Source organism: Chionomys nivalis, chromosome 22, assembly GCF_950005125.1.
Source record: "Chionomys nivalis chromosome 22, mChiNiv1.1, whole genome shotgun sequence".
Classification (NCBI taxonomy): Eukaryota; Metazoa; Chordata; class Mammalia; order Rodentia; family Cricetidae; genus Chionomys; species Chionomys nivalis.
In genome coordinates, this window is record NC_080107.1 from 35784124 (window position 1) to 35801944 (window position 17821).

Below are 17821 nucleotides of genomic sequence, written 5' to 3' on the forward strand. Positions count from 1 at the left end.
GGGTTAGCTCGAGTTGGAGTGTGGACATTTCTTGTGCATGCCCTCACAATACTCTGAGTTCACACATGCAGTTGTCCTGTTTTGTCTGGCAGACTATGTTTTCCTGAAGTCACTCACCAGCTTTGTATTTTACACTCTTTCTGGTTCCTTTTTAACAATGATTCCTAAGCCTTGGAAGAAAGGAATGTGGTAGGGATGCCCCACTTAAGAAAGAGCATCCCATGATCTTTTACTCTTTGCACCTTGCCAAGTGTGAGTTCCTGTGTTAATAATCATTTGCTGAAAAAAGAGGTATCCCTTATGAGTATTGAGAGACATATTAATCCACAGTGGTAAGTCATTAGGAATCATTTTTATATATGCTAAAATACAAAAGTTTGGAAGTAAATAGTTTTTATGAAAGAAATGAATCATGTAAACCTATAATTTATATTTGATAGGAATTTAAAAGTACATTAAACTGTTATCAGTATTAGTTTCTATTTCTTTATGTAATGTATTTTTTCTTTTTGCTTTCTTATTCATTATAAGTACCCTTTTCTGTGCTTTTCATAATTTCACATGACCCTGGTTATTTCTTCATTATTACTTTGTCTCATCTAAGTAATGAGAGTTAGTTCTCCTCCTTTAGGAGTTTACAGCAGAAAGAAAGGTATTTGTAAAGGGCAACTCTCAGTGCTAGAACATTCTTTATTTAGCTATGATAACAGCCCTCATTTGGTACCCAAATTAAATCTAAAATGATGTATTGAGAAAAAATTGTCACTAACCAACTTTCACAATTAAGTTAAGACTGAGGAAATTTGACATCCTCATCAAATTTATCTAGGAATAAGAAACAGAGAATATGAATCCTTGGGCTTGCAAACCATGCTGTTTTAATGGTTGAGAAGCATATTTATGGTTTATGGAATTATTTTAAAAATATATTTAATTTCATACGCTTTATATTTTTTCAAATGACTTTCTGCTCACATAGGCAATCTGAAAGTTTTTGAAGTCAGAGCTGTGCTCTCGTAGTGTCGTCTGCAGTTTGGTTTCCTAATTCAAACTATAAATTTTTGCCATCAAAAAAAAATAAAGCTAACACACAGACTTTTCTTTCCTCTCACCTATAGGTCCCAAGGAGATGGAGATCAAGTGCCCCTTGAATCACATTGCTTGTCGTGAAGCTGTTGCGTGTGTCCATTTGTCTCAGCTGTGCAATGGGATGGTAGACTGCCCAAATGGCTCTGACGAAGGAGCGCATTGTCGGGGTGAGTCTGCTGGAAAAATGCGGCTGACATAGTCAAACTTGTATTGTCATAAAAATTCAAAGAGAAGTCCATCCCTCCTTTTCTTTCAGCTGTAGGTAGGGGTGTGGTTGGGGTAAGAGAGAGAGAGAGAGAGAGAGAGAGAGAGAGAGAGAATAGGTTTTATTGCCAGTCTCTCAGTATAAAGTTCAACAGTATAAATCACAGTTTCTTGAAAACCATGTTAGCAAACACACACCCAGACTTTGAAGCTTGGATTTTGAAAAACAAACAAACAAACAAAAAAAAAAACCCTATTTCGGATAAAATTGCTCTATTCAGTAAAGGAGAATGAGGAGTCATTATCATAATAGATTTACACACCACAAGCTTGTTTATTTAATCTTTGTCTTAAACAAAATAACAGGAATGTTCCTACAATTTTATATTTAAATCCATGTATTCATGGGAAATATTTTCTTTAATACCAGTTCTGCCCTACTATGCTATTAATATCATTGCAATTTTAATGTGTTTTTAAATATCAGCCTGTGCCGGGCAGTGGTGGCGCACGCCTTTAATCCCAGCACTCGGGAGGCAGAGGCAGGCGGATCTCTGTGACTTCGAGACCAGCCTGGTCTACAAGAGCTAGTTCCAGGACAGGCTCCAAAACCACAGAGAAACCCTGTCTCGAAAAACAAAAAAAAAAAAAAAAAAAAAAAAAAAAAAAAAAAAAAAAAAAAAAAAAAAAAAAAACAAACAAAAAAAAATAAATATCAGCCTGTAATTTCTACATAGATATGAGAGAAAAATCGAAATGAAGAGATATTAAAATGTAAGTGGATTTGGAGCATTCTAAAAGCTAGGAGTGGATTACAGGGACTGAAACATGACATTAAGAAGCAAAAGAGCCTGTGAAGTTACGGTGCATGTGGCCAGCCCTGGGTAAAAGAAGAAACCTCCCACATCTATCCCTCTTCTTAATTGACCTCACCGCAGCTGATAAAGTACAGATCATGGAAAGGCAGGCTGTGTATGCCTGCACCTATGGGGACTTGTTCTAAATATCTTACTTTATGTACATGTGTTTTAGAACCAGTCCCCTTGCCTCCCAGTTCTTGCCACATGGCTACCCACCATCTGGTAGGAAGACACACTCTAAGGTTGATGACAGCTGTGAGCAGCCACTATTTCTTTTGTTTCTCTATGTCCACTCCTTCAGGATCAGGTGAAGGGAAGTACTAGAACCCCTTGGTAGGGGTAGAAAGGAAAGAAACATACATGAACATTAACATGAGTAAAGCTTTGTAAACAGATTACACTGATTGCATTGGGAAAAGTCTGCTTTCTCAAGATGGGCCCTGGAAAGGAAGGACAGGATCAAACATCTCCACAATAGGTCACTGAAGTAGGATGTAAACAAGAATATGTTCCTCATCTTGGGGTTAGTGAGATACATGGGCTAGAAGAGGTTTTAGAACACTAGGGAGACATGGTTGAATAAATGCATGAGTGATGAAGAGTGCTTGCTACTCATAGAGAGGATGAGTTCAGGTTTCCGGCACACATAGTAGGGGGCTCAGAGTTGCCTGTAACTCTAGCTCCAGGCAATTGGATGATATACATATGGATCCAAACATGTGTATATGTAAACTCACACATAAAGAGAAATATTAAAATATTGGAGAGCCAGTGATATAGGAAAAGGCACCAGACAGTAAATTTCTGATTTTTCTCAGAGGAGCTTAGCTATCTACATCTACAACTATCTACAGAATGTTCACACTGAGAGACTGCCTAAGTAGACTTAGATGGGTGGACTTAAATACAAGCAATACAGGCAAACTTGCATTTGTGTTTATGTCAGAAAAAGGTCCTCCCAATTGCTTCTCTGTAATGTATTGTATGGAATAGTAGGATCAAGGCGAAATGATATGCCATTCTAGACTGAGTGACTAAAACATTTTTCATTTAGAGGATAAATTCAGAACTGTGTGTAACTGATTGTTTCTCCAAGACATGGACAGAACATATCAGAGAACATTAAATTTGTGTCATGTATGTGGTGTGCCTTAAAGAAGCCACATGGATATTTTGTCAGCACAATGACTCTGTATAAACAGGTCTCTCTATCCACATTCAGTGTGCTTTTTCCTTATTGATGAAAAACATAGTTCTGAATTATTTTCAAACTCCATCCCTATCCAGTATCTAGGGATCTTTCTGATATAATCACAAAGTAAGAAAAGAAGTACCTAAGTACACTCAGCGTTGCTGTGTTGAGCCCTTCTCTCTGAATTATGTCTCGTAACATTGCTGCTTTTTTAAAAAAAAAAAAATGTCTGTTGCATTCAGAGCATGTACACTAATTTAAATAATTACACAAAGCCTAAGACATGACTAAGAAATGAATTTGGCTCTTTCTTCTAATAAATGATTCAAAGTACATTTGGTGGGGTATTTGTAGTCTTTATGAAAATTAATAATAAGTAAAGCTTAAAGATTTGAACATTATGTTCTGGTCTTGGGAATGCTTTTGTGTTTAGTGAATTGTTTTCTGAATGTTTCCTGGCGAAATCAATTCCTTTCTAGTCAAAATAATGAAAAAATATCTATTATTAATGATTTTCTGTAACACAGATATTTTAATCTCCATAATTTTCTTCCAATTGATGGAAAAATGGATTTTTATAAGGGCATAGTTATATACAGGAATTTGCTTGTAAGATATTTAACAATAAGCACTGGTAAAATAACCACATTATATTTTCAAAATTGCATCTCTTCCTACACAGTATTTCAAAGTAGTAGCAATATTCCTTGTCTAAAGTGTAGCAGCAATAAAAGAAATGTACTAAAGTTTGAGATCAGCTTTCGAACATAGAAAGCGCTAGAAGGAGCTGACAGAGATCAGACCACAGCGTACATCAAATCACTATATTAAATTTGACCTTCCTAGGATAATTGATTATGTCCACATTTTGGTTGAGCATTTGAAAGTGGGATTCTTTACAATTCTCCATCAAGTTAGTTTACATTAGCAGCGCAAGGAAGCAAGAAATGTGGATGCGAGTGGGGATGGCATTCCCCAGTCACGATCTGCTCCCAGTCTGTTAAAACAGTGTCAGTACTCTGTAAATCACTGAACATTTCTTCCAAACTCCACGTCCCTAAGAGAGCACAACTATGCCATCCATACAGTTTCATTTTATCAAGTAGTTAGGATCCTTTGAAACCTAAGGAGACTGACATTTGAGGTGTTGTAATCGTTAAGAAATGAAACCTTCTTGCAAGAAATAATTACCTCCCCAGCTGAGTGTATGCACAGAAATGCCACACAAGTCCTTTGCAAGTTTTACTTTTTTTTTTTTTTTTTTTTTGTGATCCTGTCTCAGGTAGCTTTGGGCCCACTATATACATAATTGGTGTATTTATCCAAAAATATATAAAAAATATTCTATTATATGTACATTTATTTCTTTGAATTATAGTATTAATTTTTAATTGCACCCAGACATTACTTAGGAAAACTGGGATTCAGCCTTAGTAATACCTGCTCCTTCATTTCCAGGCTTTTGTCAAGAATTCCCATGCATTGACTACAGAGACTAAACCGAACATTTAAAATGGATAGCTGTCTTTTTATCTTTAGTTTTGTTATCCACAGAACTTAAATCTTGTGATAAAGAGTTTTTTAAAGCCTTCTGGAGAAATTTAACCAAGAAACTTATTTAGAATGGGTCAAGGTAAATGGTAGCTTTTATTTTCTGCAATGATTAACCATGGGAAATTTAACAATCTTTTATCCTCCTTGTTTAAGTGTCTTATGTATTTCAATCTTCCTCAAACAGAATTAATCTGAAAATATGAACTTGAAGCCCATATATTCCCACCCCATATTTCAGAATGGAAAAATTTTATCTTGATTTATTGTTTCATCAGTCATTCTTTTTTGTTTTTGATTGGCTTGCTTTTAGGACAAATGTTATATATAGATCAGGCCAGTTTAGAGCTAAGGTTAGGATTAACTATGGGGCTGGGCTTAGGGTAAGGGCTGAGGTTTTGGTTAGGATAAGTGCTAGAATTAGAGATAGGGCTATGAGTAGGTTTAAAACAAGGGGTGTGGCTACTGTAAGGCTGGGACTAGGGCTAAGTTAGCACTCATAGTAATTCTAACATTATCTTCAGAATGTAATGATGTATTTCAATCTTCTAGAAAAAATGGGAGGTAAGAAACTAAGGAAGGTGATATGAGAGAGGAAAGGAAGAAACTAAGGATCCAGTGAAAACATTTGAGGTGGTTTTATGTCCACTCTTCTACCAATCCAGCTTCTTCAACTACCATTTTACCTATCCAAAACAAAAAATATAGAACATAATATATGTGGAGATAATATTAGAGAAGACCAATTTTATAGCCATGGTGGCTTCCACTGTGAGAAATGGGGGTGCGAAATCACTATTGTCTGCTCAGGTGATATGAAACATTCAAAACCTTGTAGATTGCTAGTCATGATAGCATAGACATATAATCACAGAACAGGAGAGGTGGAACTGCTGATGTATTTGGGACCCAGAGTGGCCTACAGAGAAGATACTGTTTCCAAAACCCTCTAATTAATCCATCGACAAAGCAATCAAACCCAGAGACACAAACAAATAAACAAAAAGCCTATTGTGAAGAAACACAGTCTGGACTTGTGAGGTCAGACCACTTGTGTTTCAGAAAGGTTTTCTGTATTTTGTGCTCAGTTGGGGGAAAGTGATAAGACTGCCTAAACCCTGTCTCAGGTTTAAGAATTTCTTCTTAGAGATTAATTTTAAGAATTGAATTAGAAAAAAGTGCTCTAACATTTGACCCTAGTTGATTTCCAGAACAAATTTTGTCCCAGAAAGAAAACAATAGTCCTCCTAAGCGGCTTGGGAAATGGCTCAGCAAACAATGTTGGCTACCACACAAGGGCTTTGCCACACAAGTCCCAATACCCTGTAAAATCTCAGGGTACAATGATATATTGTTGTAGTCTCAGCACTGGGGAGGAAGAAACTGCAGGATTAATAGGGCTCCCTGGAGAAGCAGTCTAACTTAATGAATGATATTGAAGTTCAATAAAAGACCCCGAAACAAAACCACAAAGTGTAGAATGGTTGAAGAAGACATTTAACATACTAGTCCATGTACAAGCATGTTTATGCACATACAAACAAATGTGCACACTCCCTAGAAAGAATAATTCTTTTTCCAATAAATTATAATTTTTATAAATGTCAGTTGTTGCATAAGATTTGCATATTAATGAAGTTTTGTAATATTTCATACATGTCCACAAAATGTAGCCTTCAAAAGAAGGTAATATACTGGAAAATAATAGATACATGAAATTAGAATTGTTCACTATTGAAAAATGTGCTAGTATATAGCCACTTTGTGCATGGATATACATAGAAACATATGCATATTCATTTATGTATAGAAGTATGTGCACTTATTTTAGAGTCACAGTTCTAAAAATACTGTTTAATTTAAAATATGCTTTTATCTTCTTGATGTGGAAAATGCAGCTCTCACCTTAAATGGAATAAAAGGCAGTTTATTCCAGAGCTAAATTTGAGTGACCATGGCCCTGGAATATAGATTTATATGCTCTCAAATTCTATGTTCCCATGTGAAAGCAGTTTCAGGAAATTTTTAAAGTAACAAAACCAAGAAGGCGTAAATAAAGACACTTTTAAAATACATTTGTGGAAACAGGGCATTAGGAGCAGCATGAGGTAAGGTCTTGTAAAAACTTCAGATGCCTACTGATGACATTTTTAGAATTGGGGCATGCAGAAGATTGTGCTCTGCTAAGTTAGTAGCTTCCAGAATGTTTTCACCTGCTAGTCATGTTAGGGCTAACAAAGGGGAGGACAATGGAGAGATAACTATTCATGGGACCAAGCTAGACCAACATAAGGTAGTTATCCTCAGGGCCTGCTGCAACCCAACATCTACACATAACTCTACATTGCAACTGCAGTTGCAGTGAATCAATCAGTCCAGGAATTCTCATTGGTAATATCTGCACGTGACTTCTGAAAATGTATTTATCAGGTGTGGGTCCAAAGCTATTGGTCTATGTAAAGCAACAAATCACAAGGTCCAAGAATCAATTTGTCTCCGTTTTCTTACCATCTTGAGCCTATGAATCACTTTAGATCTTTAGGCTTTGCAGAAAGCATATTTTATTTTTGAAACATATTGCTTGCCTGGCATTCAAATCACACCAATCTCTTTGAATATGTTGACCTTCTGAGACAATTGGCTAGTCAATTAGCTCGGTGCTGAAAAATAGTGGCTAATTACCTTATGTTACAACTCATAATTCAAAGGATAACTAAACAAGAGGAATACCTTTTGATTAATTTACATCTTGTATTAACATTGATACATAATAAATTCATAATCTCTCTTCAAGCATACCAACCTTGAAGACTAATTTTTAAATAAAAATTAATCATTTGAAAAAATATGTATCAATGTAGTAATTGTTTTTAACTGATCTAAAATAAAAGACATAGCCACGGAGATGGTTCCATTATGTGAAAGCAGATGACCAGAATTCAATTCCAGCACCTACATGGTGGTTCATACCATCAATAATTCAAGATCCAGGGACTATAATGCCCTCTTCTGACTTCTTCAGCCATCAGACACATGTGGGGTGCACAAACATACTTGCAACACACTTGCAAGAAAAGCATTTATAACCATCAAATAATTTAACTAATTTTTATAATTTTATACAATTTGATTCATAAAATAAATTAACTAAAATATCTTAAGCTAAGAAGATTATTTCCTTACCTATATGTTTATTTATTTTTTTCTTTGTTTAATGCTTTGTTTTTCACCTCACTACCTTAAAACTCCAGATTCTCTGGCCTGAGAGCCTCCTTTGCTGGGATCCCAGTCATGGTCTTCTATGGCTCCTTTTTACAATTCTGGGGATTAACCTAAGTACTGTATCAAGGGAGCCACAACCTCGGGCCATGCAAGATCTTTATGCACCAATCATTTCGGATTCTATTTCTCTCTTAAAACAGTATTTTCAAAACAGTTATAGTAACATATTTCTATGTTTTGATTCAGTGTTTACCCTAGATAAGAATCTTGGTGTACCATATGCTTTCAATTGTTGCGCAGTTGTCTTTATTTTAATCTGTTTTAATATTTACAATGAAGAAATGTGTCATGCTACACTCATGAAATGTTTATTGTATTTGCTACTTCATGCCTGTAGGAATAGAATTAATAACAATTTTGATGTGGACCTTTGGTTCCTGGGTAAAGAACTATTATTATGGGTGATTTCCAAATATACCAAACTCCTTAGATAGAATTCTTAAAGACTTTCCTGGTGGTTTGATGTAACCCTTGCCCAGTATTTATTAAGCTCTGCATTTAATCCTTATAAAGAAAATTAGAGAAAAAGAGACATAGGTGGAAAACAAATTAAATCAGATGTAAGTCAGTTTCTTCACCCATGCTAATCTTTCCATAAAAGAAGAGAAATATTAACTATTCACTGTTTTTAAAGGGGTTAATTCATATGAATATTCATAGGCTTTGGGAGTAATTATTTATCCTTATACTTCTATCATGCATCCTTCCTCATATAATACAAAAAGACATAACATTGAATACTTTTTTTATGGATCAAATGAAGTTTTAAAATGTGCCAGTAAAAAAGTGAAAGATTCCTTCTAACTCCTTCATTAACACGAGTTAATTTTTGCAAAGCACTGACAATGTTTCAGATGTCTATCTAAGCTTGCAATATGGAATATTCTACCTTCACGGCACTTATATGTTATAGTGGGGCGAGGTAAAAATGGCTGAGGAGGAATACAATGAGGAATATCTAATTTTGTTTTCAAGAATGCAAAGAGATTTCCCAACAGACCTGATGACTGATTTGCATGCCACTCCAAGAATTGTATATGCCAATGAAGAAAATATGAGCATTCAAAACCAGGGCTCTGTTTGTTGCAAATGAATGTATGACTGAGCACTGGATGCTCTGGAGAGCTCTGAGTTCTTTGGAAAGAATGAAGGATGAAGGAATAAAAATGAAGACCTATGACCTTGAAACTGAAATGAAGTATTAGCAGACAAAGAGCAATTACATTTGAATCAGGATGCACACAGCATAGCCCATTTAAAATGCATTGCCATTGCATAAAACAGAAAAGGGCAGGAGAGTAAAAAGTGATACTAGAATCTGTGCACAATGGAATTATAAGGGTGCCATCCCATTGTATTTAAATACTGAGCAGATGGAGGCTGGAATGTTTGCATCTTTGTACTGAGTCATGTTGATGATTCTTAGAAAGAAAATAAGTACATTTAATAGCCGCAAGACAAGAAACTGAATGGTCCTCTGTTCTGATTTTCCTTAGCCTCCACCTTGTGTATTTTTGTTTAATGTGTCACTTAGATGGAGAACACCTAAGTGAAGGTCAAGGAGGGAGCCCTGGGCTGTCCTGTTCAGGGAATTCTTTTTCGGATGAAAGTTGATCATTTGAAAGATATATTTACTATTTATAGCCACTAGAGTCCCTGCCTTGGTAAGCTACTAAAGTACAACATTGTGATGCTTAAATTTTGTCTTCTTGTTCAACTTTGGAAAATATTGACTGTTTTAATATTATTCAAAAGTATGAATTGAAAGACTGTCACTCAACTACAAACTGTGAGGCCAAATCTCCTATGATTCATTATTGCATTTCTGACACACACAGCGTGATAGTCTAGAGAAAAAGGAATTCAAGCAGGATGCTGAGAATGAACAGTATCCTCAGGACTCACACAGAATGTCACTTAAGAGCAGGGATTAAACTATGACCTTGAGTTTTCCTTTGCTAGTTGTCGATAGTGGAAAGGACATAAAATCTTCATGCTTCAGCATTCCTCCAGAGCCAGTCTCCAACCAACAAGGTGAAGGGAAGAAAATCAACTGAGAGACAATTTTGAACTAACTCTATATTCCCTGTCAGTTTTATTAATTGAAGGAAAAGAAAGCAATGTGCTGAGTGAACAGCAAACTGAACAATTGTATAACAAGCGTGAATCCAATGTCACCAACTGATTCACTGCTCTGTCCTTGGAGAAAAAGCAGTGATTTTACAAACTTGGGAATTTGGTGTTCAGAGAATGATCTGGAAGAAATAACAATTCTCTGAAGAATGTTTTGAAATTTGAATTTAAAATAATGTGATGTCACTGTGACAAGAATTAACATATTATTATTTAAAATGAATTATAATTTTCTGAGCAAAAGCTGGAATTATAGAAAGTCTTAAAGATTTATGACTGAGTTAATGTCTCTGTTGCTGTGACTAAATACCCTGACTATAGAAACTTAAGGGGGAAAGGTTTATTTTGGCTCTCAGCTGTAGGTAACTGTATATTTTGGCAGGGTAGTCTAGCTGGCCTACCTCATCTCCATTCCAGAAGAAGGTCCTGATGAGTGTCCATGCTCAGATCCCATCATCATTTTCGTGTTACTTAGGATTCCTGTTCAGAGAATTTGGCTGACTGTTTAGCCTAGGTCCTCTCACCTTCACTAAGCTTATCAAGATAACATCTCCCAGACATAGCCAGAGATTGATTGAACTTATCTAACTAAATGATTTGGCAAGGAGTGTCTAGAGATGTGTCTTCAAGGGATTCTAGATCCAGTAGAGAGAAAATATTAATCACTGAAACTTCACCTCTTGTCAGGTTATCACTCAAAAAAAAATTTCTGTTAAATTGGGATATTCCATTACTTGTTTTCATAATGTAGTGGCTTTCTTTGAAAATAAGGAACATTCTATGCACATTCAAAAGACCCCATTCATCTTCAGTAGTTCTGAACCTTTACAGAAATGAAGTCTAAGACAATTCTGAAATTCAAGGCAATCTCTGTAGCATAAATTCTAATTGGTCTCAATAATAAAAACCCAGAGTCAAATATTCAGGGTGAAAGCTGGAAGATCAGAGAAGCAGAGCAGCTAGCCAATAGTTCTTACCTCTATGAAATCCTAAGACAGGATGGAATATCCTGTCTTTACAAGTTCTCAGACTGAATGTCTTGTCCCTTCTGGTCTCCACCCCCATAGTGTTGGCATTAAAGGCATGTGACTCATAAGTACTGGGATTAAAGGTATATGTCACCACTTCCTGACCTCTATGGCTAACTAGTGGCATTCTCCACACTCTTCATTCTCACACAAGTTTTATTTGCTGTAGCACCAACACAATGTGGAGATATTTCCCTTATTTGTCTAAAACATTTTCATGCTTCTGTCTCTGTAAAAGAGGTTATAACTAATATAAGAAAAACTATAAACAATAAGTACAATAACTATATGTAATATATATAGGTAATAAATATATCAACCATGTTTATTCCGCTTGCATTTGACAAATTCAGAGAAAATACTTTATTATTTGTCCTATCTTCGTGAGTCCAAAGTCTTGTACTTAATTTACTTTCTATCCTAACTTGCATTACTATCTAAAACCATCTTTGATATCTTTCAATCTTAACAAACTTTACAGCTCTTTAGTGAGCTTCTTTCTGAGTCTGGTAAACAAGTAATACTGTAATTACAACCAACTATCTAGTCTTCACCTACCTCAGATACTTGAAAAAAAAACAATATTAACTGAGTAAATAGGAAGTGAAAGAAAATGACTTCCAAAAACTGTGAGAAATAACAGAAACTGCTGGCTGCCTGGACAGTCACCCAAGATTCCCCTGTAACATTGGGCATCCATCTTCAGTCTACAGGCTTAGAATATTTGATAAGCTTTTCTGTGAAATGGGATATTTGAAAAACTGTTTTACCTTTTCTTGGTAAAGTTTGTCAGTCCTTTCTCTTACGTCCTGCTTGTCCAATTTGAACAGCATACACTCAGCAGTTGAGGCAAAGACACTTTCATGCAAAGAAGCTTACTTTTCCCACAAAAAAATGGTAAACTCCATGTGGAGTTTCTTTGATGCCTATCATCTTTCCTGAAATAGATTGGTGCTGCCAGAAACAGCCATGTCTCCTTGTCATTAAAAAGATACAAAACCCAATGTTATTAAAACATCTTAAATGCCATATTCTGCAGATCTCTGAAGTGATTGAATATGACTTCAATATATCTCTTTCTACCTTGAAAAGCACACCTAATAAGTTTGATTGCAATAGATAACTAACTAATAACCTGTTAGCAATAACTTTCAAGGTCTAGAAATTTGCATTGTACTGTTAAATGAGCTGTATAGGTACAATACCTTGAAAAAGACTAGAAATGTATGTACAGCATGCTCTAACAATGGCCTCACTTCTGAAATAAACTTTTTGATTTAGTTATTTTTTTTGGTTGCTGTGATAAAAAGGTTTTGTGACATGTCTAAGGGTGTGTAAACAGTAATGAGGTTAGTAACCTTGAAAAAATGGATCAAGTTTTTTTTATCCCTTCCGGTACATGAAAATGGATACTCAGCAGACTCTATGAACCAAGAATAGTGATGTACCACACACTCAAAGTGTTATATGAAGTTGACTTCCTCAGATATAGTTCTGATTTTTAAGCTGCAGAGATTCAGACAACTTATTATAGCATCTTGATTGGACATGATCACAACTGAAAACTTCATTGTATTAACTGATAGAAAGAAAAAATAATGAAATTTTGTGAGTCTGGTGACTTCTGGACTCAAAGTGTCAATTGTTTCATTGTTATTATTTTCTTTTTATTTGCTGTGAAGCTAAAGAAGCATACTCATGCCTTCCCAACCTTCTTGAATGTAGATATATATTTGGATTTAAAACACCATAAGATTCATTATAAGTAATATTTTGATGAAATCAAAAAACCAAGGTTTGGGTTTTCTGGAGAATTGATATGGTTTTCTCAATTATACTTATGATTAAGAAAAACAGGAAATCAGGTGACTGGTATTTTTCTGACACAAGGAATTGTGAGGGATGTCATCATGTCTTAGTAGTTTTGGTCCCTGCACTAGCTGAGTGCCAGCTACAAGGAAGACAAACCCCAAAGAGCAGTTTGCAGTTCCATTGGCTGCAATGTGGCATGTTCCCACTTAAGGTACAACAGGAATGAAGCTAGAGATTGCCAAGGAAAAATCTATGCAGTTCAATAAGTGGCTCCCATTCTCCAATATTCTCAGAGCAGAAGCACTACCTGGACTGACCCTCAGTCAGATTGCTGTAAAGTCATTTTAACCAGCTTAAATGAAGTCTGACATGAACGTGAATAGATTCAGCATGTGCTTGTGCCTTCAATGTTTTTCTTCTTATTTATCTGTTCTATCTGTACTATGTGAAAATGAAGCAAAGGGCCTTAATGACTAAAACTAAAATACCAGCTCAGTAATACCTTCCATTCGGGGCAATGGAATATTCAGTTAATAGGGCCAGGAGGGACTTTCAGGGGTGGTTCAGTTCACCCATCATCCTATAAGTTGACTCAATTCAAGATCACCTTTATAACCTGCCATCTCTACCTCTTTGGAGTGTTTCCAGAGAGGCAACTTTTCATGGCCATCTTTAGAAATGTGGCCAGCGTGAAGCAATTTGTAATTTGTGCAAGTATTGTAAATTCACCACACCCGGTTTCTGCTGCTTAATCATGTTTTGCGCATGTCTCCATGTAGCCTGAAACTTTCCATACCTCTGAAGTTGTGAACTATGCCTCCCAGATAATTTAGACATGGCTTATTAAGTAGTATTCTGGGTAATTAGCTGTCAAACCCTTAATTCTGTAATATTTTGTGTTCTTTACTCCTAAATTTACGATTGTTTACTTAGGTCACATCAGTTAGAAATGGTGTTTGACTTAAGTAGTAGAATTAATAATCTAATAACAAAGCTGAGTTTATTTCCCATAACTTACAAGGGTCCAGAGGAAGTTACTACTTGACAGGAAGTTTGCTGAGGTATTCTATGCTCCAGACTACTCCTGTTTTCTATCCTATTACCTATTCACTATTTTTTCCATCTTCAAGGAAGCCTTGTGGTAAACCAAGGTCATTGCAGCTGAAAACATCAGATACATATTCCAGGATGATGGGGTCATACTAAAATAGCACTACCATTAAACTGTCTCCCCTTGAAATGTTTTCATAACCTAGTGGGAAAATACTTACCTTTGTTTCCCTGATCAGAATTTTAAAGCAGACACATTGCTTGCATGAAAGCCTAAATTGTGGGATGTTAAAGTAGATAAAATCTTCCTTGGTAGGAGCAGGTTTGTGCGCTGACAAAAACTATTTTGTCAACTGGACACATGTTAGAGTCAGCAAGGAGGAGGAGACCTCAACTGAGGAGTTTCTTCCATCAGACTTTCCTATGGACATTTCTTTGGACATTTTCTTAGTTAATGATGCTTGTGTGAGTGTCCATCCCACTGTGGTTAATGTTGCCTTTGAGCAGGTGGTTCTAGATTTATAAAAAGCGATTCAGATGAACAAATTTTAAATATGCCAAGACATATCTTACTGTTTTTCTTTTCCTCCCAATGTTAAATTTCCTATTTCACATTGCTTTTCCCATGAATGAATTTTTCACGAAACATATTGTACAATCAATTTAATTGCTTTTTATTTTTGGCTGATGGCTTTGGTGGTGTTCAAAATCTAATCTATGCCAAATACCCAACCATTGATACATGCCCTTAATCCTAATTTGCTTGTCTTTGAAAGATTCTTCAGTTTTCTTTGAATTTCAGTTCCCACCTAATTACTTCTAATCACTTTGTTTGCTCTATGTATATGTCTATCTACAAACACCCACAATTCTGAGAGTGACAAGAGCTCCATAGCAAATGGACCAGATCATAACAAAACATTACCCTGAAAACATACTGTCAGACAGGACAGAAAGAAGCACTTAATACCCAGACAAGTAGCTTTAAGTCTATGATGGTGAAGGGTGAAAAAGAATGAAGAACTGGAAAGATGCAGAAGAACTCTGCATGGTGTCCATTTCCTGGATATAAACACCTCACTCATACTTAACTTCTCTTAAGGAATTGTCTGGATAAATTCAACTTCAAGTGTGTCTTGCTTATATTTTAAATGAGAAGGTATGACATGGGAAATCTCAATGGATGAGAAGAATGTTTGATTTCATATAGCTGTTTGCTTTAAAGAATATACAGACAGCCCAACCAGTCAGGACATAGGCCTTTTAGTATACTTTAGAGCCTGAAATTGGGGGACAATGTTCACCAAAGGCAGTCAGCACTATCGGTCAAACATGAATTACTATCTTTTTGTTTGTATGATTCTCAAGATTATAAAAGAAGACTGAACATTCATTTACCTGCTGTCCAGACCCAAATAACCACACAGAAACTGTATTAATTGCAATATTATTTGGTTAATGACTCGGGCATTTTTCTAGCTAGCTTTTACATTTTCAATTAACCTATTTCTGTTAATCTACATATTGGCACCAGGCTGTGGCTTATTGGTAAGGATCCAGCATCTGTCTCCATAGGCAACTACATGACATCTCTTTGAATTCACCTACTCTCTTTCTTTATCTCTATTCGGATTTCCTGCTTGACTTTATTCTTCCCTGCCATAGACTGAAGCAGCTTTATTCATTAAGCAACAAAAGCAACACATATACAGAAGGACATCACACATCACAAGTTTTTACAGTACACCAAAATCAAACCAAAAACAATCCTCAAGAACATAATGGGAACCCAGATGTGATTTGAAACCACTGCTGTATCATTGCCATCCTAATGCAAAGAAAATAATTGCTTGGAGAGAGGGAACATCAGAGACTGTCTACATTTGTTTATTTCATAGTTAACCATTCTCTCTGAAATCTAAGCTGTCACTATTTGATTGCTAAAGCTTCAAGTTTATTTAGTAAACAACATATTTTCTTCTTTTCATCTGTGACTTTCCCCATTTTCATTTATTATTATGATTTGGGGCCTATGCAAGTCTCAGTGAGAAATAAATCCTCAAGCAAACACAAATCTCTGCAATGCTCTAGATTGCAACAATTATTTCCTATTCAAATACAGTTGGAATATGTAATCATTCTTTTGAAGAGGCAATTATCAGTTAGTAGATGACTTAGGACCCGAAACTCTCTGATAGTCTCTTGCATTTTACCAGGTGTGTACAGTATCCCAACACTAATCTATACAAAGACTTTCTGATTGTTTTCTAGTGCAAAATATGTTTATAGCCTAACTAATGCTTTTTTGAGTTCAGAAAAGCAAGTTTGTTATTATGTACTCTATAAAGATTGTTTTTTAACTCTATTTCAATCTACATAACCATAAATGGGCATCATGTCAGGTTTTCCAAATCCTTAAACTATAATACATTCTTATGTCATAGACACAATAACTATTAATACTTTGATTCATATTCAAGCACTTCTTTTTATATTATATGTTGTTTTCTTTTCAGCTGTGCATGTGGTACTTTTGTTAGTTAGGTGTTACTTAGGGACAACTGGAAACTACTAAAGCAATAAGAAAGCCATGACACAGAAATCTAAACTCAATTTTTTTGTTTGGAAAGGCTCATGCAATTGAGAAAATTATAGGGGAAATAGAACATCTTTGTCTGTTCTTATCAAACAGGAGAAGAACTTAGTTTAAATGAGAGCAAACACAATACAATCACTGAAGTGACGTGTTTAAAACGCACACAAATGTTTGGCTTTAGATACCACTGTTAAGTTAGAATTGTTTTAAAACTCCCTCTGTGAATATCTGATTTAGTAATATAGAGCATACTCGGTGTTGTTTATCAAATCACAATTGATAAAAGAGATAAGAAATTGCTCGAGTACGAAAGATGGATGTCCTGAAAATTAATGATAGCACATTGTACATTCAAGAGAAGAATTTGAGGCACACAATTCATGCAAACTTTATAAAATAGATTTGAAGCTTGACAAATGAGTCCAAAGACTAATGCTGGAGTGTAGTTAACAATCAAATGGTAGAAAAATGGGGGAAATGTGACCTTCTGTGCTTTGTGGGTATCAATACAAAACCCACAGCTCTTATTTTAAAGGACATACAAGATTTAATTTTGAGTGACCATGGTCAAGAAACACATACTTGGGTTACCCCAAATTCCAAGCTACAACATCAAAACAGTTTCATGAACTTTTATAGCTTTACAGAACATAGAAAGTCGTAAGTCAAAGAAAATTTAAAATAGCTAAGTAGGTACATGAGGGAGACAGGTACAACAAGATGGGGAGATTTCCTATATGCCTAAAATGCTATCTATGTTTTCAGGTTTAGTGGAATCTAGTGACTTACTACTATAATAGAGTCTAATAGATCTAATAGATAATTTAGAGAACAGATAGTAATAGATATCTATTAGCAACAAGATGCTAGTTCCTACATGACATAAAGATGGACAACTAATGGCTATATCAGAGAGCTAGAACTAGCCCAAGATAAGGTGATTAGCCTCTTGATCTAGATCATTGCAACCTCTCTACAGTCCTGCACTCTAACAACTCAGTCACTCTGCAGACACAGCTGTCTT

At 35.5% G+C, this 17821-nt stretch overlaps 1 protein-coding gene across 7 annotated transcripts in view; it reads left to right on the plus strand.

Moving 5' to 3' along the window:
- Lrp1b (LDL receptor related protein 1B) overlaps window positions 1-17821 on the plus strand; it is a 1777797-nt gene that overhangs the window by 633222 nt on the left and 1126754 nt on the right. For all 7 annotated transcript variants that reach the window (XR_009056008.1, XM_057755646.1, XM_057755649.1 and 4 more), the window contains exon 3: window positions 1119-1256. Coding sequence is in view for 6 of the 7 variants with exons in the window: in XM_057755646.1 (XP_057611629.1) it covers window positions 1119-1256 (138 nt within the window). In the remaining variant the exon portion in view is untranslated. The remainder of the gene's footprint in view (window positions 1-1118; window positions 1257-17821) is intronic.